The 23,450-nt window shown below is 35.3% G+C and overlaps 1 protein-coding gene across 6 annotated transcripts in view; it reads right to left on the bottom strand.

The window, feature by feature from the left end:
• The window catches only part of LOC106871492 (SUN domain-containing ossification factor), a 121,308-nt gene extending 104,947 nt beyond the window's left edge, over positions 1 to 16,361 (bottom strand). For 2 of the 6 annotated variants that reach the window (XM_014917973.3, XM_014917974.3), the window contains exon 1: positions 11,455 to 11,860. In XM_014917973.3, the coding sequence (XP_014773459.2) occupies positions 11,455 to 11,510 (56 nt within the window). In that variant the 5' untranslated portion in view covers positions 11,511 to 11,860. Of the gene's footprint in view, positions 1 to 11,454; positions 11,861 to 13,390; positions 14,178 to 16,238 lie in introns of those variants that run through there. The other 4 variants (XM_089359137.1, XM_089359141.1, XM_089359139.1 and 1 more) reach the window with 4 other exon arrangements.
• Positions 16,362 to 23,450: the final 7,089 nt, after the last annotated feature.

The following is a 23,450-nucleotide window of genomic DNA, read 5'->3' as shown; positions in this document are numbered from 1 at the left end:
TGTGGAAGCCCATCATGTGTGTGTGTGTGTGTGTGTATGATCGCCACCACTTGACAACCAATGCTGGTTTGTTTCATCTCTATATTTTAGAAATCCAGCAAAAGAAACTGATAGAACACCAGACATAAAAAGAAAGAGAAGCACTAGGTTAATTTATTAGACTAAAACCCATCAAAGCAGTGCCCCATTCCAATGATTGAAACAAGTAAAATTATATACAGGGTGGCCCAAAAGTAGGTTTACAGTTATCACGTAGGCACTTTAAATTTCTTTTAAAACATTTTATTACATTTAAATTTCTATCTTACAAACTGAAAAGGGAGCTTGACAAAATTAACTAAATTAGAATAGAATAATGGTCTCGTATTTTTTTCATTATTAAGATCTAAACTGTTAATAAATGAATGCGAAAGAGATAGTTGAATAACTGTAAACCTACTTTTGGGCCATCCTGTATGCGCGCACACACACACACGCACGTCAAAAATGCTGACAGTTTTACCAGTGATAAAAAGTGGCACAACAAAACTGTGATAGAGACCATTGATAAATGGTTAGCAATAGAGTAAATGTATGTACATACACAGAATTTAAGCACCTGAATAATCAGATAAACTTTAAAGTCTCCATTGAAAATAGTGTTATCCACATAATATATGAAACCTCCATTTTTCCATGCTTACATAGATCAGACACATTGTGTACTACAAGATGCCCTTCCTGTCACCAACTCTCACCTGTTTCCAAGGAAGGTAATATTCACCACACCCAGACATGTTTTCATGGAAGATTGAAAACAAAGAACATCACTTGCATAATAGTGACACTTGCTTACAACTATCACATGATGTCAAGGCAAGGAAATGGTAAAAGAACACACACATGAAAATATGTATATATACGTGTGTGTGTACTTACATAGACATGTGCACACACACACACATGATGGGTTTGGTACCCAAACACACACTATATATATATATATATATATAGTTCAAAAAAACAAAAAAAACAACAAAGTGAGGACGTGATATGGATAGTATTATTGGACGGCTCAGGAAAGGAAAGAGGGAGTATATATAGTGTGTGTGTGTGTGTGTGTGTGTGTGTGTGTGTGTGTGTGTGTGCGTGTGTGTGTGTGCGTGTGTGTGTGTGTGCATGTTTGTTTATATTTCTACTACAGGTCACTGCAGTTGGTGTTATCGATAACAGTGCCAGCAATTTCCTCATTTGGGAGATGTGTAAAATATTGAAATCCTTTACTTAGAGAAAGAGATAAGAGTTCATGATCAGGGAAGGCAAACATGGGAAAGCGGACTAACATGAAAGAAAGCAAATTGAAGAATATACATAAATATATACTTAATAAATGTTATGTGGATGATACTATTTCGAAAACTAAAGGGTTTTATATCTAATTTTATATGTCCATATGTGTGCATGGGGGAGAGAAAGAGAGAGAAACTAATAAATATAATTTGTGACAAAAATACTAACTAGCTACACGTAAAATCATCGTTCCAGCGTTGGACCTCATGGAGGTAGTGACAGGTGACCAAGACCTTTGGCGATACACCGTGCTTGTGAAGACCTATCAAGCCAAGTGAGATCATAGTTGTGGCTGCTGCCGATGTCACGTCAATAGTGCCCGTACCGTTGGCACGTAAAAAGCACCCACTACACTCTTGGAGTGGTTGGCGTTAGGAAGGGCATCCAGCCGTAGAAACCATGCCATATCAGATTGGAACTTGGTGCAGCTCCCTGGCTTACAGGTTTTCAGTCAAACCATCCAACCCATGGAAAGCGGACGTTAAATGATGATGATACATTTAGCATCTCTGATAATCACTCACTTCTATTCAATTTGTTGCTTTAGTTTCCCTCAACAAGCATGACCCGAGTGTTTCGAAACGCTTAGTTTTAGAATAGTGGCAGCTGATGAAGGAAATGTTCGCTATGTGGCCTGTGTGTTTTCTGTGCTCTGTTTATGTTCTGCTTCTCATTTTGCCCACGTTTTCTTGTGACGTCCTGTATCCAGATATGCATCTATATATACATGTAGATGTAGGTATGTACATACATGTACGTATATATGCATATACTCACATATTATTTGTATTATATATATATATATATATATATATATATATATATATATATATATTTAACATACATAAAACTACATACTTTAAAAGTATTGTTCATTGAGAAAACACTATTGTATGTATTAATGGAAATACAGAAAAAAAAAAAACAGCTAAATTAAAATTTTTTTTTTTTTCGCTCATCTTTGTGTTTTGCTTGGTTTTGTATCATATACATAGGTGTTATGTATGCCTATGTGGTTGTGGCTTACGTTCCATTCACCTTTCCATAAAAACAATAGCCTCAACCTAAGTCAAACGAATTAACCTTTATAACATTTCTAAATGCAACATTTATTTTTTTGTTGAGGTAAATTAAAAACTGGTAAAGATCAAGCACTTTACTCTAAAACTTGGGTTTCACTTATTCTGTGTCGCTGTAGAGTATATATAACGAACATTGCTACATGATAAACAGAATGAAAACAGCGGTGTTGATAAGATAACGTTTAAAACACAGAAGTAAATAATGAGTAAAACATTTTAAACTCAGAGTTGGACTTCAGTTAGTCTGTATGTGTGTAGGCGCGCGCACAGACCATACAAGATGAACTGAATGAAATCTAGAATACCACTTCCGTGGTGTTTGTAAGATAACATTTAAAGTAATATATCTAAATCGGACAAAATATAAATAAATATAAGTTCAGTAAAGAATAAATAATAATGAGCAATTAGCTCACCCCCCCCCCTAATAGACAATAAAAAGAAAATTTTCTAAAACAAAAAATTAAATTGTTATTGCTTTGAAGTATTTTTCTTTCACACCTGTTAACCTAATTGTTCTTCTACTATAAAAATATAAATGGAATGGAAAAGAAATAGTGCGCCGCTTAACCCTTTTGACACTAATCCACTCGAGATTACTCTTGGTTCTATAACACACAAACTACCTGTTTAGGGTGAGCTAAATTAAAATCTAACAAAATTCCATGTTAATTTGTTCCAAACTGAATAATAAAATTATTTTAGTAAATTTACCAAAAGTGAAACAAAGCGGCGTATTTTAACAGGAAGATAGTAACAAAAGAGGTGACATTTTAAGTAAAATAGCTTTAACTGGGGATTGAAACCATGTTTGCAGTCTCAGAAACTGCTTAAAAGATTTATTTGCAGTTAATTACGTTTCAAGACAATGGCAACTATATCCCAGACATAGCACGGTGACTAGAATTACAGCAGGATAAAGAAAATTACCATTAATAGAGTAATTTTTAAAAAATCTAGTGAATATATATATCCACGCCATCAACAGACTAATTACGTCAAATCTAACTATTTGTATGCACACATTCAAAGTTGTTTACTACATACATACAATAGTGCATACATTTGCATTCTATATACCACACATGCTTCAGTACTTTCTAGTTATCTCACCCCCCAGAGATTGGATTAAAAGAGATCCTTTTGATTTAATACTTCAACACACAGTTGACGTTTGGCCTCCTCAATAGGAATGGTATGATTTGTTATAAAAATGTTAATTTTTTTCGTTTTATTGAGGGTTAAACAATTTTTTAGTAGAGAGAGATGACCAAAAGAACCAATATTTCTCGTAAAACGGGGGGAGATAACCAAAATGTACTCTTGTTTCTTCTTATGCACAAAAACACATGTGTGTGTGTATATATATATATATATATATATATATATATTAGATATACATACACTGGTATTACGCACATAGTGCTACAAGTAAAAACACGCAGCTATATGTACATATATTCTAATGAGCATACAATACACATACAAATGCATGCATATATAGACACACGCAAACAGCTCGCACATACATGGATCAAGATTGCATAATATAATAGTCATGCAACTCTTTAGTTTCAAGACATGTGACAATTTTCCCAACAGAATCAATTTATTCTTTCCAGAGATTTTCTAACTCATACACAGAACTGTGAAAATTCGTTACATCAATCGAATATTATATTTTGTATGCACAACAATTATCAAAATTACACGCGATATTGTCTTGTATCTATTAAATATTCGTTCATATATAAAATTTTGTACTTTAACAGATTTTGAAAATTACTCGGGATGAATTGGTTTAATCTTTAGGCAAGTCGAATTAGTTATCAGAAAAATTTAAAACATTCTTAATTTCTTTAGATACGAGTTATACATTTAAAAATATTGAAAATAAATCAGGACATTAATCAGGAAAATTAACAAGGACACTAAATATATAAATACACATTGCCGATTCCTAACAGCCTATATTCTAAGAAAATAAGCGTAAGAAAGGGGCAAGAGATCAAGCAAAATCGATAATTTTATCTTTTACTTGTTTCAGTCATTAAACTGCGACCATGCTAGGGCATCACTTTGAATTTTTAGTCGAATGAATCAACCCCCAGTTCTTTTTTAAGCCTGGTACTTATTCTATCGGCCTGTTTTGTCAAACAGCTAAGTTAGGAGGACATAAAGACACCAGCATTGGTTGTCAAATGATGGTGGAGGGGACACACACACACACATATATGTATATATATATATATATATATATATATATATATATATATATACATATATACATATATATATATATACATATATATACATATATATATATATACATATATATACATATATATAATGCTTGACCGCTGAATCCACAAGTTTTTTTTTTATATTCTGTCTATATTTTCTTTTATTTCTTTCTGTTGAAGAGCGTAGGCTCGAAACGTAAAAGACCTTTTCACTTTCCGGAGTGTCAAACTAATACACTTGCTTTTTCATACACCTGTCTTCGGTTTTCGTCTTTCTATAAATTTCAACTATATATCACGACGGGCTTCTTCCAGCTTTTTCCATCTACCAAATCCACCCACAAAGTTTTGGTCGGACAGAGGCTACAATAGAAGACATTTGCCTAAGGCGGCACACAGCGGGACTAAACCCGGGGCCATGTGGTTAGGAAGCAAGCGTCTTGCCACACAGCCACGCCTGCGCCTGTGGACCAAAATAATATACCAGCAACAATATCATATTATATTGAAATATCGAAACTGTTCAAATTTCTGTTTGTGAAATTTAAACTGTTTAAACAATAGAATGAGAAAACAAGGTGTTAAAACTAAGTTTTAAAGATAGATGCTTCTGATTTAAGAACAACAGTAGAAATTTTCGTACTTTATTTTCTTGATCCCAAAAGAACGAAAGGCAAAGTTTCACCTCGGCAGCATTTAAACTCAGAACGTGAAGAATTGGAAGAATTGCTCGACGCTCTAACAATTCTGCCATGCTCACATTTAAAAAATACAGTACTTGATAGTATAATTTTCAGCAGCGCAAATCCAGGAAATTTTTTTTAGTGCATAGAGGATACCCGACTTCATATATGGGACCCAGGGTGATTTTTTTTGAAACTTTTTTATATAGATGGGGGGGGGGGGGGATCAGTTTTGGTAACAATGGTTTTTTAGCTAGATCGAAAACTGGAAATTTAGAGGGAGTTAGTTACCTAAAATCTGCTCTAGTTCTTGACTGGTAATTTACATTACTTTCTACCCTGGAAGGGTAAAGACAAGGTTAACCACAGTGTGGGTTTGAACTCAGAACATAGCTAAATACTGCAATAATAACTACACTTGACAGTCAGAAAATTTGACCAAAAACGCTAAATATATAAAATAAGTTAGTGTCAAAGTTGTCATGATTCACATCTTAGTTACATAAAAATTCAAAACTGCACAAATAGGCAAAAATGATTATTAACATGAATGCTATAAATATATATTGGGTAATCAAGTCAGATTGGTTTCAATTTTTAGAACAAGGCCAGCAGTTTTGGGGAGGCAAGTCGATGAAATCGACCCCGAAAAGGATTAAAGGAAAAGTCGACCTCGGCAGAATTTGAACTCAGAACGTAAAGACGGACAAAATGTTGCTAAGCAATTAGCCCAGCGTACTAACGTTTCTGCCATCTTGCTGTCCTAGTCAGTTGGGTTATATTAACGTTACAAATTATATATTATAAAAAAATCTCCCTCAATGAATTCAGTTTGATCCATGCAAGCACGGAAAAGTGAACATTAAAACGATGATGACGAAGTATCATTCATTTTTAACCTATAAAAATTTAGCTTTATAAATTTAATTTCGCTCAATATGCTATTAGATAAAATCCTTTAAATATTTGAAACGTCAATTAGTATTTTGTCTTTATACATGTGATGAATAGTATGTCAGTCTTATTAGTAATAATTGATTTCATGTGTTAACATAATGCCAAAAATTTGATGATGAACGGGGTTGGGGAACAATCGAATCACTTTTACACATCTGGTACACTATATTTGTCAATAAAGTTGATTAGAATGCAGGCAAAACTTAATCCAATGTAGAACATTCAACTTCAGGGACTTTCAACACTATTTCAGCGCAACCATCTCACACGTCCAAGCATTGTTGACGCATCCCTTGTGATTGGATACAAACAAAATGGATAACGGGTGTCATAAAACAATGTAATTATTTGTAATTACCGTAGTAATTTACTTCTGTATAAGTTGACTGAAAAAAACCCCCCGAGGTGTGACTTATATACGGGCCAAGTTTGAATATGGAGAAAATTTTGTGCTAATATTTAAAACTAAATTTGGTGTACGACTTATACACGAGTAAATACAGTAATTTTATTTGGAAACCAAGAGTTGCAAACATCATATTGGATGATTATCTTTTTTTTATAAATACAATTCAGTAAATCTGAGAGTGCAGCTCTGAAAAGAAGTTGATCGCAGTTACTTCAAAATTCTAGTGCTTTTACAAATCTCGCGTACCCTCGTAATTTATCTGAGGTTACCCCTACGGATGTGCGTATTCCAGTTCGAGAACCTGTTCTAGTTCACCACTAGGATTTTTGCCACCACAGGTTAAGGGAGTGGGGAGGAAGCATTTCTTAGTTATCAGGTCCCAAACACATTGGAAAGGGGGATTAGATGGCATCCTATATGAGAAGTTAAGCTTACGTGCTTAAATGCACTGAAACTAATCTGAATATGCGCTGCTGAAGTTGGAATGCGTCTTAGACCAGTGGAATAGATGTCTAATGAAAGCTTTCAGATCTATATAATATACACACATAAACTCTACAGAATTGGTGATCCAAGATCTCAACATCGCAAACACAGAGGATGGCAGCAAGCCCAAATCACTAAACTAATGGCAACGGCGGAAATTCCGCCATTGCAACAATATGGCTATACGAGAACTCAATTATTCTGCAATTGTAATAATTAGTCATCTCTGAAAAACTGGCCCAGGGGTTATGGTGTTGCACTCACGATCGCGCAACAGTGGTTTCGTTTCTCGGATCAGTCCAGATAGTGCGTTGTGTTCTTGAGCAAACCATTTAATTTCACTGTTTCAGTCGACTCGACTGTTAACATGCGACGGACTGGAGTTCCGTTCAGTGGGGAGGTTGTGATCCTAATTATTTTTACGCCATGGAAATCGGGTAACTAGCCTTATGAATCCTAGGACTGGAGACAGCTATGTCGAGTGCTTGATGATGACAATGATGAACAATTAGGTTAGTTCTAGCTGAGTCGTCATGATGCCGGAGGAACTCCTATTGGCAAAAAAAAAAAGACAAGTATAGACAACATCAAGTTAAACCTGGGTTTAGAAATAAAGGTGGCAACGAAGCGGTTTTGAGATTTCTAATTTGTGAAAACAGCTGGTGAGATAGAGCGATTGACGTTCAACGTTGAACTTCGTGTGACCTCAGTTTTGATAATTAAAAATAACACAAATTGTTTAACTAAACCCAATTCAACCCTATCATTCAACAGTCAAACCTAAGATTAAAATGCATTCCAGTTGTGATCACTATCTTTTTAAGGGAAACGTAAGAATTAAAATATGCTGAAGTCCTTTCCTTATTAATCATGAAAGAACATGAGTTAAGGGGAAACTTGGCAGCTATTTCTAACAAATCGAGGACGCCTTCGTGTACTTTAACGTCTATGTCAAATAACAGGTCCTGCAACGAACAAGAAATTCTTCTATAAGAAACTTGTTAACTGATTCATAAACATTTCAAGCCAAATTGCTATGAAAACATGTTAAACAAAACAAGAAAAAATTAGATTGGGTAAGCAAAATACGAACATTCTCAGGTATTTACCAATAAGAATATATCTTACAAACTCAAAACACATATGTATAAGTATACCAACTTACAACAAACACAAAACACACAGACACAAGTGCACCCAAGCAAAATGTGTGTGTGTGTGTGTGTGTGTGTGTATACATACACATGCATCCATCCATCCATCCATCCATCCGAACCGATAAACTACTACTCTGTATGTAAAAGGTCACATAAGTGAACGCTTAGGGTAGACAGTAGATAAAAGTCTACCACTATGAAGCAATATATAAAAGAGTTTACCGAAAATATTTTCTTACATATACGTATTAAAAAAAGTGTCTATGTACACAAGCATAAACCCTCCCATATAAATATGTTAGGCGTATTTTTACAATCATATGTACTCATAGAATAAAATATATCTCTAAGAAACTAGCTCAGACACTGAGGCAAACGATATAAACACCCGATATAAGGACCGATATGACAGCGAAAAGCAGAAATCATTCTGCTACTATGACAAGATAGTTAATGACTTCTTGAGCAGTAACCCATAGGCACGTGGTTAAACTATCGTCACTCGTCAGTCTAGATATTGACTTTGAAAAACACCGAAAATCGAGTCTCTAAACAACAAATTCTTAGCCATTGGTCCAGATGGACTATATGTAATCTGAACCTTTCCCCCCTTGTTTTATTATTTTTTTTACGGAATCCCACGTTTTAGGCTATAGAGATTCCGATTCTGAAAAATTTTTTTCAAAAATCTCAATTTAGATCCACAGGGTAAACCAAACCCTAACCCTAACACTAGTTTTGTGAGATTTGGCTGTTATTTCTAGCATGTAAAATAGCCTGCTTGGTGGGGCGGGATTGAAATTTTTCAAAATTTTTTTTTTCAGAATCGGAATCTCCATAGCCTAAAACGTGGGATTCCGTAAAAAAAAAATTAATAAATAAGGGGGGGGGGGAAGGTTTAGATTACATATAGTCCATCTCTACCGTTTTCAGTGCATGGTGTATATAATACATGTATGTGTACAAAATAAGTTTCATCAAATGCGGTGTAAATTCTGTTTAATACAAATAATCATGCCGCAGCTAACTAATCATCTTAAGTGAGGCTATTAATCTATATTATAATTGTAAACTGCCTAATTGGAAGGGAAAGTATAGTTAACCAATAGAGCTACTTATTAACAAACTTACATGTGTAGTTTCTATAACTCTTCGTAAAAAGTATACCATCCATTTAATAAGCAACGTGTAGTGGGATATGTATTGTAATAATCACAAAACCAGTAAGATATAGAAAAAAATAAAGCAACATTATAGCAGTTTTATAAAATTGTTATCAACCATAAAATAATCGGTAAATGATGTAGCTGATCCAAATGATAGGTGATAAGTGGTGGCCGACACGAACGATCTGTATGTGTCTGTCATACAGGCAAATGTCAAAATAGTATATTGTAACTTGGAAATAAAATCATATTACCAATTCATTCACCAATGGAAAAGAAAAAAAAATCATGTATAGACAGACGTTTAGGAAACGACATGTTCAATAAAAATGCCGAGAGGAAGGAAACCAGCTAACAGAAATTTACCAAGATGACCATCCACCACGATTGTTAAATCAGCAAAACCAATATATTACTATGTACAATTCAAATGAATTGTTTATTTTGTAAAATTAAGTTTGAATTAAAGAATACGCATTTTATGGCGCATTCATTGATAATTACAAGCAAATTTTCTTTCCAATTAAAAAAAAATGATGATTGTGTATATACGGTGGATTAAATATCCTTCATAGAATTTTCGTTGTGTTTCTACAATTCAATGGATGGAACAGTTGATGCATTAAGAAAGATTAAAATCAAAAAGAGATATCTCACAAGGAAAAACGAATACAATGATCTGGAAAAAAGTAAGCATGAGATGTGTGAGTGAGCATTGAGTAAAATGTGTTCAATGCTGAAGATTCCGATGTTGTAAATAGCCATTCTAGAAACAAAAGGATCTATAGTATCTCTCTCTCTTTCCCCACCAATACTAACCATTTCTAGACGAAGCTGTGCATTTATTTTCACAAACATCGGTATTTAAATTAATGAAATATAATTTAGAGAGAGAGAGAAGAGCTGAACAATAGGAATTAAAAAATATACCCCCCCCCCCATCAAGTTGTAGTTAGTTGGCTAAGTCAGTAGTGAGGTGAGTCTTACTCTACGTAAGAACAATCATGTTTTGTGAATTCTGTAAATATTAATTAAAGTTACACACGTATCTGTTACAAAATAAGTATCTTCTAACATGGTCTAATGTATTGCTGAAATAAAATTGGCCCCAAGTAGAAAAATATGGAATAGAAACATAAAAACATGGTAAATTAAGGCCACATAGAATATAATAAGATAGTATGGAAACCTCAGCATATCAGTCAAGTGTAATCTAACAGTAGGTTTTATTAGGTCGAAAGTGTATAACAGATTAATAGTAATATTGTCATTTTCTTTACTTAGATGACTACAATATTTTAGAATAAACACAGTACATGATTATGAAAAATCGCCATAATCGTAACAAGATATGAAACGAATAAAATGGAATGATCATTGTTGTAGTGAAAATGATGTACCTAAATATTTGATAAGCAAGTGTAATGTGTATGTGTGTATATATTAGACATAAAGAAACAGCAATATTAATGCATAAATATTTTTTTAATAAGACAAATTAAAATAAACAACTTTAGGAAAGAGTCATAAGCATAGGTTTAAATTTCTGAAACAATTTAAATGTCCAACAGATAGCAACGACGAGGGACAATGAAAATATTGTTTTTATATTTATTTTCCATTTGGATAGAGTTATAAATCTATTAACGATACTAATTAGCTTACATGATAGCAATTTAATGTAGATGTGTATATATTATTAGTTTTCTTTTTCTCTTTAAGGTTATTAGTTTTTAAATAATGATGATAGCGTTAATAGATTAAAAGAAAAAGATTCATTTACTCTGTCAGAGAACAAACTGCTCACGTAAAGAGTTTGTAGAGGAGTTAGTTTTCATACATCAAAACAGATTTGTAAAATGATTCAAAATACAGTTGTGTTCGGGATTTAAAGTTAGATAGACATGACTAAAGTTAGACTAAATAATAACTGATAACTTACGTCAGGCATAATATTAGAAGGAAGCAGAACTTGACAATCTGCGTCTTGGTCCCCATGAAGGCTAGGATAGAAGAATGGTAGATAAAGTAGTAACCGGATTATGGTAAAGCATGCCGTGGTAAATATCCAAATGTCTGCTTTGTATGTATGTGTGTGAGAGAGAAAGGTTGATTTCTAGTGAGAGACAACGATGATAAAGACGGTCCCTTAAGGACAGTGTTACTTGTTTATAAAGATTACAGAGATGTATATATGTATATGTCTGTTTATGTGTGTGCGTGTGATTTCTGTTTCAGAACAAATGCTGTTATCGTCGTAGCAGTCGTGATTTGCGATCGTCAAATGGCCATGCCCAAACCAATATAGTTCCTGTTCTGTGTCTCTAAGTGTCTAAAATAGTAGTAGTGGAAGTAGTAGAACTGTTTTTCGCGTTGTCTGCCTCTACTACTTTACGATAGTGACGCTGGCGATGTGTTTCACGACTGCCAAACCTCCAACGGCGGTGACGTGGTTCACTTACAGCAGCGCATGTATATCGGAAAAGCCGCTAATGATCTCTCAATCGAGGTCATATACAAATTCCTTTCCTTAACAGATGTCGACCATGCGGAACCGGGTCTTGCATACTTATTAATATTACCTAAAAATTATATACATTATGTTCGTAATCTTTTGTAAAAAAAATTTTGCAGAGTTGCAATAATATTATTAGTAGTAACATCAGAAACCATTATTACTTTTATTTACTAATCAAGAGTAAAATAATGCTTTCTGATTTACGTATAAGGGCAGAAATTTTGAGATGAGGGTATCAGTCGATTACATCTACTCTAGAACTTATTTGGTAACCTTATTTTATCGATCTCGAAAAGACGAAAGCACAGCTATCTTAGCAGCATTATTTATATGCCCCCGGGCAAATCAATACAGTAGGCCCTATATTATTTATTTATTGACAGCATGCATAGATCAGAATTGGGCCCCTGGACCTATGATGCCTCCGGTCAACCGTCCAGTGTACCCATGCTTTAAGACAGCACAGGACGAAAGGCAAAGTTGACATCGGTGGGATTTGAACTCAGAACGTAAAGAGATCTCACCGAGATCAACTTTGCCTTTTATCTTTCTAGGGTCGATAAAATAAAGTATCAGTCAAGTACTGAGACCGATGGCATCAACTAACCTCTTCCTTTAAATTTACTGGCCTTGTACTTTAATTAGAAATAATAATAACGATTATTATTATTGTCATTTCGCAGACACGCAGTAGTCGTTCTTACTTTGAGACGGTGTCGTAAACAAACTTTCATTTAATTCATTTGTTGCAATTTATTTTTTATTTTAGAAGATTGAATTAAAACAAGGTATGAATGAAATTTATTAAAACTAGTTAACTTCGTTTATATATTTTCACTTAATTGTTTTAGGACATTTACTTTTGGTGTTTTCATTTATTTATTTATCAATGTGCAAACGTTTCACAAAGAGTTAGTGGTACTTTGTATAAGAATGCAAATGCCAACACGGCTGTTACTCGTAAAATCTGCTGAAGGATGAAAGGAAAATAAATATTTAAATCATAGAAATTATTTGGTGAACCTAAAATTTTATTTAGAAACCTTAGAATGAGTAGGAGATATTTTTACGAACTCCTGAACTCCGCCGAAACTTTGAAGATATTTTATTTTGCTTAACTTTGAGTTCGTCCCTTAACTTAGAATTTATATACCTTACAAATATTTTATAATTGTGTTTAAAAAAAAGCGGTTTTCTCCAGGGAAGAACCTAATACAACATTGATTTTATGTTAAATTATCTACTATTTGAAAAACAGTTCTTAAACTAAATTAACAGCTGTTGAATTTTCGGAAATATGAACACTACATTAAACTTTAAGCAGAAGCTGACAGGTTTAAGTTTTATAATTTAAACTTACCTATGATTGTGATCTTTTTCTTCATCATTTGTTAAATTTATGTAGTGCTAATCCTTTACGACTGAATTATTTTCTTCTTTTTTATACATATTGATTTCTGATTTAGGTCCATGGAGACAATGACATTGCGTAATGTGTATCTTCCTTAGGGGCATTTAAAATGAGTAGAAGCCTTCAAACGGAAACCGTTTTTTCTTAATGGTTTTCCAGCAATTGTTAATTCAGTTCCCTAAAAAGGAAAAAAGATAATCATATCGAAATCGATTTCCCGCATCATTCGGTGGCACTAAATATTTTATATAATCTTTTATGATTTTAATTGTGATACTTCTAGGCATTAATTAGTGCCCATTTTATGGGATCAATTGCAAATCACAAAACTACCTGTGGAGTTTATATTTCGACCTGTGGAAAAAGATTGTATATGTGTGTAATATTCTGCAACTGTATTCATTAAAAAAAAATTAATGATTTAGAAAAGTAACATCTATGATATATTAAGCTACATGCCTCTCCCCCAAAATGCCCGTAAAATTATCTTTCAGGCTCATTAATTCTTTTAGACTAACGGAAAATGTGAGTCCTTGACAGTCTCTCACGAAATGCTGTTGACCTTGGTAACAAGTTTAATCTTATGCGTGAGAATTGTCATAAAAGAAAAAAAAAAAAATTATCTAATGGAAGGCCTTAATAATTGCTTTCTTGTAAACATTTCAGTACTATAAATAAATAAAGCAAATAAATATATAAATAACTTGTTGCACTTCTGATTGTTAGTTGAATACTTGTTCAATTCAGGTCAACCCTGATTGAGCAGACCTATCATCATAAGCATACCAACCGTGGCCATCTCGTCTTGTTTGCAGCTAAACTATTTAGGGCTACATTCTCTAAGATATACTTCCACTTTTTAAAACGTTTGGGGGATAATTTTAAAAGATATTTAGCTTTTATTTTAAGTTGATTGAACAGTTAGCAGCATCGTAAGAGCGATGGACAAAATCCATGAGCCCAAATCATGCAAAGGTCAACGTTGCCTTTTCACCTGTACATTGTCAATAAAATGAAAAGCTAGTAGTACTAAGAACGATTTAATATTATTATAAAGCATCTTAGATCATGAATTTTTTTATTGACTCCATTGGAATAAAAAGCAAAGTTAATCTCGGCACGATTTAATTCAGAGCATCTAGAGATCCCGAGGGTTAACACACGGTGGGGGTGGGTGCTGAAAAGTTCCTGGTTTTAAGGGTATTGCAAAATGTCTGGTTGGAGGTCCAACCTTCCAAGTTCTTTTACAGAGTTTAGAAAAACTGAAGAACCACTGCAATTAGTGTGTGAATCTGAGAGGGGAATATGTTGAATAAAATCATAATTAACTGATCCTCCTGTATTTTCTTTTACCCAAAGCCAAGAACTTTTCAGCACCTCATATATAAATATATTCCGCATCTATTTAAGGGTTTGTTTGACTGGAGGAAGAGGCTAGAGCCATGGCATTTACAGACCTTTCAGCACTGGTAAGATGGATGCCAGCAATGTTTCACTTTAACTGTTGTTAAGTCAGTGGTTGCAAGAAAATAGGTACAGACAGGGATTACGAAAAAGCACCCTGTATATGTTGTAAAGTGGTTGACATGAGGAAAGGCAACCAGCCATAGCAAACCATGCCAAAGCAGACATTGGAGCTCAATGTAGTCCTGCAGCTTGTTACATCCTGGTTTAACCAATGCCAGCAAGGTTAAACCTTGTTGGCATTGAAAATGGACACTAAATATTGTTGTTGTCTTTGTCCTCATTGTTGCTGTTGATGATAATGATGATAGACAGTTATAATAGGAAAACCTCATACTTTACACAATAAAGAATGGTGAATCTGGTTGTTTTTCTCATCGCACCCTGAAAACACACACACACATACATCCTCATGGAAAAACAACACACTGTGTGTTATATTTGCATGAGAATGTATGAATGTATATTCAAAATTGTGGGAAGTGGGTATTGTAACAGGTGACGGTAAGTAGGTCATTGATGTATGGCAGAAGGATGTGAATGAGAAAAAGAGAGAGCTTCATAAACACCTGCTGTCATGATTATGTGCTCTGACAAGGAGGCCTCTGATCCAAGACTCAAAATGTGGATGGAAGCCATAAGCAGACAGTTTTAATAAGTGATTCATACCTAACACATGAATCTCTTATCAAAACTGCCTGCTCATGTAAAAATTTGCTGATACCAACAATAAAAATTATACTTTCATCAAATTTCTTGGGAGCAATAGCCTGCTGATGAGTGATAAGGGAGACTAGATTTCCAGGTGTTCCCTAGCTCTGCAAAAGCTTTACTGGTGATCCTTAACTCTTTGATACCAACCTGCCTAAGACCACTCTTGGTCTTATGATATAAACTCCGTTTTAATGTAATATAAATTAAAACCTTCTATCAAAAGTTTATGTAAATTTATGTTCCAGACACACCAGCTTAATAATGACAGTTATTTTGCTAAATTCTTCATTATTTTTGAAATTAATTGAACCAAAGGCAATACATTTCAACAGATATATGGTGACAATGGGATTTAAGTGATCTAAATTAAAACCTTCCTTCAAAATTTCATGTTAATACATGAGCCAAACACCAGCTTAAAAATGGGAGTGTTATTTTACTAAATTTTTAATTATTTTTTAAATTGAAAGGAAGGCAGTGTATTTTAACAGAAATATGGTAAAAAAAAAAAAAAGAAGGGGGTTAAGGAAGGAGAGGTATTCAAAGTATAGGAGATAGTCAGTCAGAGCAAGCGACTGAAGAGTAGAATGGGGACATGCTTTGAATTTCATTCACTTACCTGGCTGTTTCTGGTAAGTCAGAATGAAGCACATGGAATTATAATAGAAGAGACTAAGAAGGCCAGATTAGAGGCTGCTTCATAGGCTTGTACATTATTTCTGTTTGTTAAATTTAGAAATATATTTCATCAGCAGCATCTAATTAATGTCACATGATTATAAGTTTTTAACCGGTTTAAGCAAACGTTCTAAATAGGCACTTACACAATCACCGCACGCACACACACACATACACACACCTATTTTTATTTTGGTTAAGTCAGTGTCTTACTACACTCAGTTTCACCTAAAGACCTTGTAGAACTCAGACAAGACTCAGAGTAGCAAGAGACTTAGACACAAACAAAAATAAAATATTATTTATCACTACTGTCATATCAAGTACTCTTTCGTCTGACAACCAGCACTAAATACATACATACATACATACATATATACATACATACATACATACATACATATGTGGTAAGAAGCTTGCTTCCCAACCTCATGGGCCCAGGTTCAGTCCCACCATGTGGCACCTTGAGTAAGTATCTTCTACTATAGACTCAGGCCAACCAAAGCCTTGTGAGTGGATTTGTTAGATGGAAACTGAAAGAAGCCCCTTGTGTGTGTATATATATATATATATATGCTAGTATGTTCTGCTGGTTGTGTAATGTCAGTGTGCTTACACAACAGAGTGTAAGCACCCCAAGAGAGACGTTGGACATAAGAAACATCAGATGTGGTGTGCAAGAGAGATGACTGCGCTGGTATGGTCATGTATTGCATATGGATGAGGACAGCTGTGTCAAAAAGTGTCACACCCTAGTAGAATAGGGAACCTGTGGAAGAGGTAGACCTGGGATGAGGTGTTGAAGCATGACCTTCAAACATTGGGCCTCACCGAGGCAATGACAAGTGACTGAGACCTTTGGAGATATGCTGTGCTTGAGAAGACCCGGCAAACCAAGTGAGACCGTAACCATGGCCTATGCCAGTGCAGCATAACCAGTCCATTTAAGAGTACCCTTCAATCATTGGGAAATAAATTGCGCTTGCAAAGACTTGTTGAGACAAGTGAAGTCGTTGTCGTGGTTGATGACAGTACTGCCTGATTGGCACCCGTGCTGGTGGTACGTAAAAAGCACCATTCGAGTGTAGTCAATGCCAGTGCTGCCTGACTGATCCCATGCTGGTGACATGTAAAAAGCACCATTCGAGTGTGACCATTGCCAGTGCCACCTGACTGGCTCCTATGCCAGTGGCACGTAGAAAGCACCATTCAAGCACAGCCAATGCCAGTATTGCCTGACTGGCCCTCATGCCGGAGGCATGTAAAAAAGCACCCACTATACTCTCAGAGTGGTTGATGTTAGGAAGGGCATCCAGCTGTAGAAACCTTGCCAGATCAAACTGGAGCCTGGTCCTGGTACAGCCTTCTGTGTTGCCAACCCCTTATTCAAACCGTCCAACCCATGCTGGCATGGGAAGCAAACATTAAACGATAATGATGATGATGATATATATATATATATATATGTGTGTATATATGTGTGTGCATCTTTATGTCTGCTTGTCAACCAGTGTTGATGTGTTTGCGTGCCCGTAACTTAGCTGTTTGGCAAACAGAAACCGTTAGATTAAGTACCAGGCTTAAAAAAGTCATGGAGTTGATTTTTTTTAACTAAAACCCTTCAAGGCAGTGCCACAACATGGCCACAGTCAAATGACTGAAACAAGTAAATGAATAAAAGAATATAGGAGGGGTGCTGAAAAGTTCCTGGCTTTAGGTAAAAGAAAATACAGGAGGATCAGTTAATTATTTTATTCAACATATTCCCCTCTCAGATTCACTCACTTATTGCAGTGGTCCTTCAGTTTTTCTAAGCCCTTAAGAGAACTCAGAAGGTTGGACCTCCAACCAGGCCTTTTGTGATACCCTTAAAGCCAGGAACTTTTCGGCACCCCCTCATACATATACACATTGTCATGAAAAATCAACACACCTAAGATATGTTTCCATTTCTGACTATTCTTAGGCATACAATGTCTTATCAAATGATCACTATTGTTTGGAGTGTCAACATACACACAGCTAGGGCTGTGGTGTTAAGAAATTGGCTTCATAACTACATAGTTTGGGGTTCAATCCCTCTGTATGACATCTTTAACAATTGTTTTCTACTATCGCCTTGAGACAACCAGAGCATTGAATGAAACTTTCCCATATTTGATGGCATTTGAGATGCATTTTCAGCAGTACATGTAAAACATGCAATAAAGGCATTATTTTGTATGTATGACCCAGGGTAATTTTCTTTGAGACAGTTTTGGTAAAATATATGTCTTATATTTCAGCAAATATGGCATATGATAGAAATTATATCAAATCCCATCAGAGGGACCATTTCTAATTTTAGGTGGTAGACTTAATCTGACCCCCAATTTAACACCCCTACCTGACTTGTTGATGCCGTTAGTGATGTCCACTTTATTGCAAGCATTTTAGCCAGGTTTTTGATCTGAAGATATAGCTGTATCCCTTCTTACCATTAGTTGTTGAGGTCCTAGAAAAGATCTTCATTGCTGTCCTTCCTCTGACTAAGCTATGAATAGGAGCACTCTTATCTGAAATTTCTTTTTTAAAACAGGTTCCCCATGTCCCTGTGTGTCGTATGAGGCAACTAAAAAGGTTGATGAGAAGACAGGTATCTAGCTGTAGAATATTGATTCAGAAAAGTACCCTACCCATGCCAGCATGGAAGAGTTGCATGTAAAACACTGATAATGATAATAATTTTTATACTACATTATACTTTTGATTGCTTTGATCACCATTCTTGATCAAGGGTTTTCATCCAGTTTTCATCCTTGATGTTTACATAATACCATGCTGGATTTAAACCAGGAACTTATACTTCTAAACTATAGGCAATAGTGTCTATGGTCCCCATGTTAGTAAATCATGTCTGTGATCCACTTTCAATTTTCAATTATTTTACACAAGTGCTTATAGGCTGGTTAAGTTCAGAGAGAGAGGGGTGAGGAGAAGAAAGAGAGTGGGAGGTGTTGTCATCTTGAGCTGCAGGCAGGTAAATGATGAAGGAATTGACAACACCATTTTCTTTACATGCTATAAAGGCAGAAGTAAATCTGCCTTCAATTCAGTCACATGCCTGTTTCATTTATTTTTTGTGTGTTTTACTAAATAAAGGTCACTAACTGCCTACCCTGAGTAATTACTGACGGAACGTGCCTGATATACACATATGCACGTACAAGTACATAGAAGTATATACATCCATACATGTCTAAAATACACATTCATATACACAACAGAGGAGATGATAGGGTGCTGAGACTCCTGGTGCTTTACTGTTCTTGAGAAGACATGTCAAGCTAAGTAAATTTGTGGTTGCATCCAGGCATGACACCTGCATCCATCTTCAGCTGGGTGTTCTTAACCTTGCAGGCTTGTGGGTGCTGGTACCACATAAAACATACCCATGCTGGTGTCACATAAATGCACCCATGTCAGTGTTGCACAAAAGCACCCAGTACACTGTGTAAAGTGGTTGGTGTTAGGAAGAGCATCCAGCTGTAGAAACCATGCCAAAACAGACATGGAGCCCAGGCAGCTCTTCAGCTGGCCAGCTCCTGTCAAACTGTCCAAACCATTGCCAGCATAGAAAACGGACATTAAATGATGATGATGATGAGATGAGTATAGATATAGAATATTCTTAACTGAAAGACCATATAAGATGAACACATTGGAGGTGAGTTTGGTGACAGTCAGAATCATAAGAGGTCAACACATATATTTCTATCTTGTGGAGCAGTAGTTTCCAGATTATCCAATGAGTTTTATTAAATTTCTTACTGTTGTGAAGAAACTTTCACATTTATAAATAGAACATTTGGACATAGTATTTATTCATGAGTGCACGACACAAATAAAAAATAAAGAAAAGTATTTAAAAAATTTACTGAGCTGACAAAGACATTTCATCCCAAATTGAACAAGCAACAAAAAAATGTCCGTACTTTCTATTGCTGTAGCAAAGTTATCAGATCACCACAAGAAGAAATGATTATCAAGCTATAATTCTTAGAATGTAGCACTGGCACAAGAGCTGAAGAAGTCAAACTCCAGAAAATCTTTCAGTTACCAGTAGGTTTGAAGCGAATACCTATTTGGTTTAACCCTTTCGCATTCAGATTATTCTGTCAAATGTAAAGCATATGTACTCACACCATTTTAAATTAATCATGCATTATTTCATGGCTTTGAGATTTCAATGATGTGGTTGTTTATTTTTAAAATTATACTGTAAAGTAGCTATGACAGACCCTATCTGTCCAGTTTGAAGATAAAACAGGTGGAATATTATGGCCGGTTTAAACACTGAAGGGTTAACATATTTTATAGAGGGATAATGTACATGGAAGTATTAAGTGTACAGCCAAATGATTAAGCAGTTGGAGTTACAAGAATAAGGTATGGGTTTTGATTACCAGATTGGGCAGTGCTTTGAGCAAGGCACTTCGTTTACCATTACTCCAGTGTACTCAGCTGAAAAAAGTAACAGCCCTGTGCTGATACAGCCCTTTTCATCCATTTGTCACATCCTGAATATTTTGCTAGGTCAAAAGGTGAGAGGGTATCTGTGTCTGTTTTCAACTACATTGGGATCAAAAATAATTAGTGAAAGCTTGGTACAAGTCATTCTTGCTTGCAAATGATGGCTATTATTTTTGATAAGCATTACTGCAGAATCTTAGTCAATGCAAACAGTAAACAGATTAGAATTATCTTTGAATAATTCAGGGTTAACTCAATGAATGGGATTCAGATCTGACCTTGTATTAGAATTCAGCATCTTAGAAGAAAATGTAGACATCTGAAGCAGACAACATACACTTTTGAAACAACCTTAGATTAAAATACATGTGTGTATAACATTTATAATGTATATACAAATATGGAATGGTAGTAGATGTAATATTTTGTCTCAGGAAAACATTTCCAAGAACCATAGATACTACAAAGCACAGGGATTCACTCAACACTGACTCACCAGCATTCTGTGCAAACTTATCATGGAATTGTGAAGCATAGTTGCAGAATCTGGAGCCAATACAAATAGACCAAAGATTAAAACTATCCTTGATTAACTCTATGGAGAAGTGGCAAATTGGCATAGTTATTAGAACACCAGATAGAATGACTTGTAGAATTTATTCATGTTCTTTGAGATCTGAGTTTGGATCCTGCCAAGGTGAACTTTGCCTTTCATTCTTCTGGAGTCAATAAAGTCCCACTCGATTTTTCTCCCTCCCTCCCTCACCCCGTCTTTTCCTCTCTTACCCCCTCTCATACACACACACACACACACACACACACAGAGCTATGTTGTGTTAAGGGGTTGTGAAGAAGGGACCAATCAGAATGTTCTTTCCTCCAGAAATGGACAAAGAAGAGACCAGCAGGAGGTGGAGGTCGTTACCTCTTTACAGCACCATCCTTAAGGCATGGGCACTCTGGCCTGCCCAGCAGCCACATGGGTTTAAAGGTCCAATTCTGATCTTTGTATGCTGTGGCTTGCTGTCAATAAATCAATATTATAGCCTCCTATTTAAGGTGACAGAATTTTGTTCCTCTTTACATTTTGAGTTCAAATTCTGCTGAGGCTGACTTAGTCTTTCATCCTTTCAGGGTTAATAAAATAAGTACCAGATGAGTGCTGGGGTCAGTGTAAATAACTTATCCCCTCCCCTGAAATTGCTGGCCTTGTGTCAAAATTTAAAATCAATATTATAGGCCCCAGTACATTGATTTACCCAGGGACCTATGTTGCTGCTAAGGTGGCCCTTCCTCTTTGTATAGAAAAAACTAATATGCTACTGGAATGTTAATCTTTGTAAGCATATTGTACTCTTAAAAATAAGCTGAAGGTGGACAACATTAAATCCTATGTAACAAATAACTAACTCAAAATAGTCACTTGTTAGTTATATGTATAACCAATCTCTAAAGAGTGTAACTTACAGCTACTTACGAAAAATGAAATACATAATAGGCATTGTAAATTAAGACTATTGAGAGTATTGTATGGATCCCTTCTCACTTAAATAGCTTTCCTGTATACTATTACTTTCTGTCTCTGCTCCCTCTACTTACCATACCACCCCTCTTTACTCAAACTCCACCTTTTAAATATCTTTCCTAACTGCTATGATAAGTGCTTTATTTTGGCCAGCTACTAAGCTGGTTGTTTTTCTCTTCAAATCAACAATTTACCATTTGTCCCTTCTTAAATTCTTTCTGAATTTTTAAAAAAAATTTCTCCATATAGCAACATGCTTTTTCTAATTAATCTACATCATCTTCATTTATAATTGAGTCTTATCTTTTTTGGTAATGTTGATCGTTTTTACACTGGTAGTAAGCACTCCATAAGGAAATAACAGTCATTCACTATTAGCCAAATAGGGTGTTATATGCACTTTTATATACTTAATTCTTATTACTTTGTTAAGTAGAGGCACAAAAATAAATAGACATGAAACTACAATTCTTTAATTATAAAAATAATACTTAGAGTTACATAACCTATGACATCTAGACCTCACTCAGGTCTTGTCTTGAAACTGTATTTTATAGTTACAATAAATAAACTACTTATATATATATATATCATAATCATCATCATCGATTAATGTCCACCTTCCATGCTAGCATGGGTGGGACGGTTTTACAAGAGCTGGCCAGGCAGTAAGACCTAGAATGAGGTGGTGAAGCACAACCTTCGAACATTGGGCCTCACAGAAGCAATGACAAGTGACCAAGACCTTTGGAGATATGCCGTGCTTGAGAAAACATGGCAAGCCAGGTGAGAGTGTAATTGTGGCCAATGCCAGTATCACATAACTGGCCCATTTAAAAGCACCCTTTAATCGTTGGGCTATATGGTGTGCTTGTGAAGACCTGTTGAACCGAGTGAAATTGTAGTTGTGGCCAATGCCAGTGTCACCTGACTGGCACTCATGCCAGTGGCATGTAAAAACACCCACTACACTCTCAGAGTGGTTGGTATTAGGAAGGGCATCCAGCTGTAGAAACCTTACCAAATCAGATTGGAGCCTGGTGCAGCCTCCTGGCTTGCCATTTCTCAGTCTAACAGTCCAACCTATGCCAGCATGGAAAGCGTATGTCAAACAAC

The sequence above is a fragment of the Octopus bimaculoides genome, chromosome 1 (assembly GCF_046866305.1).
Source record: "Octopus bimaculoides isolate indiv1 chromosome 1, ASM4686630v1, whole genome shotgun sequence".
Lineage (NCBI taxonomy): Eukaryota > Metazoa > Mollusca > Cephalopoda > Octopoda > Octopodidae > Octopus > Octopus bimaculoides.
This window is presented reverse-complemented; position numbering and strand designations above follow the sequence as displayed.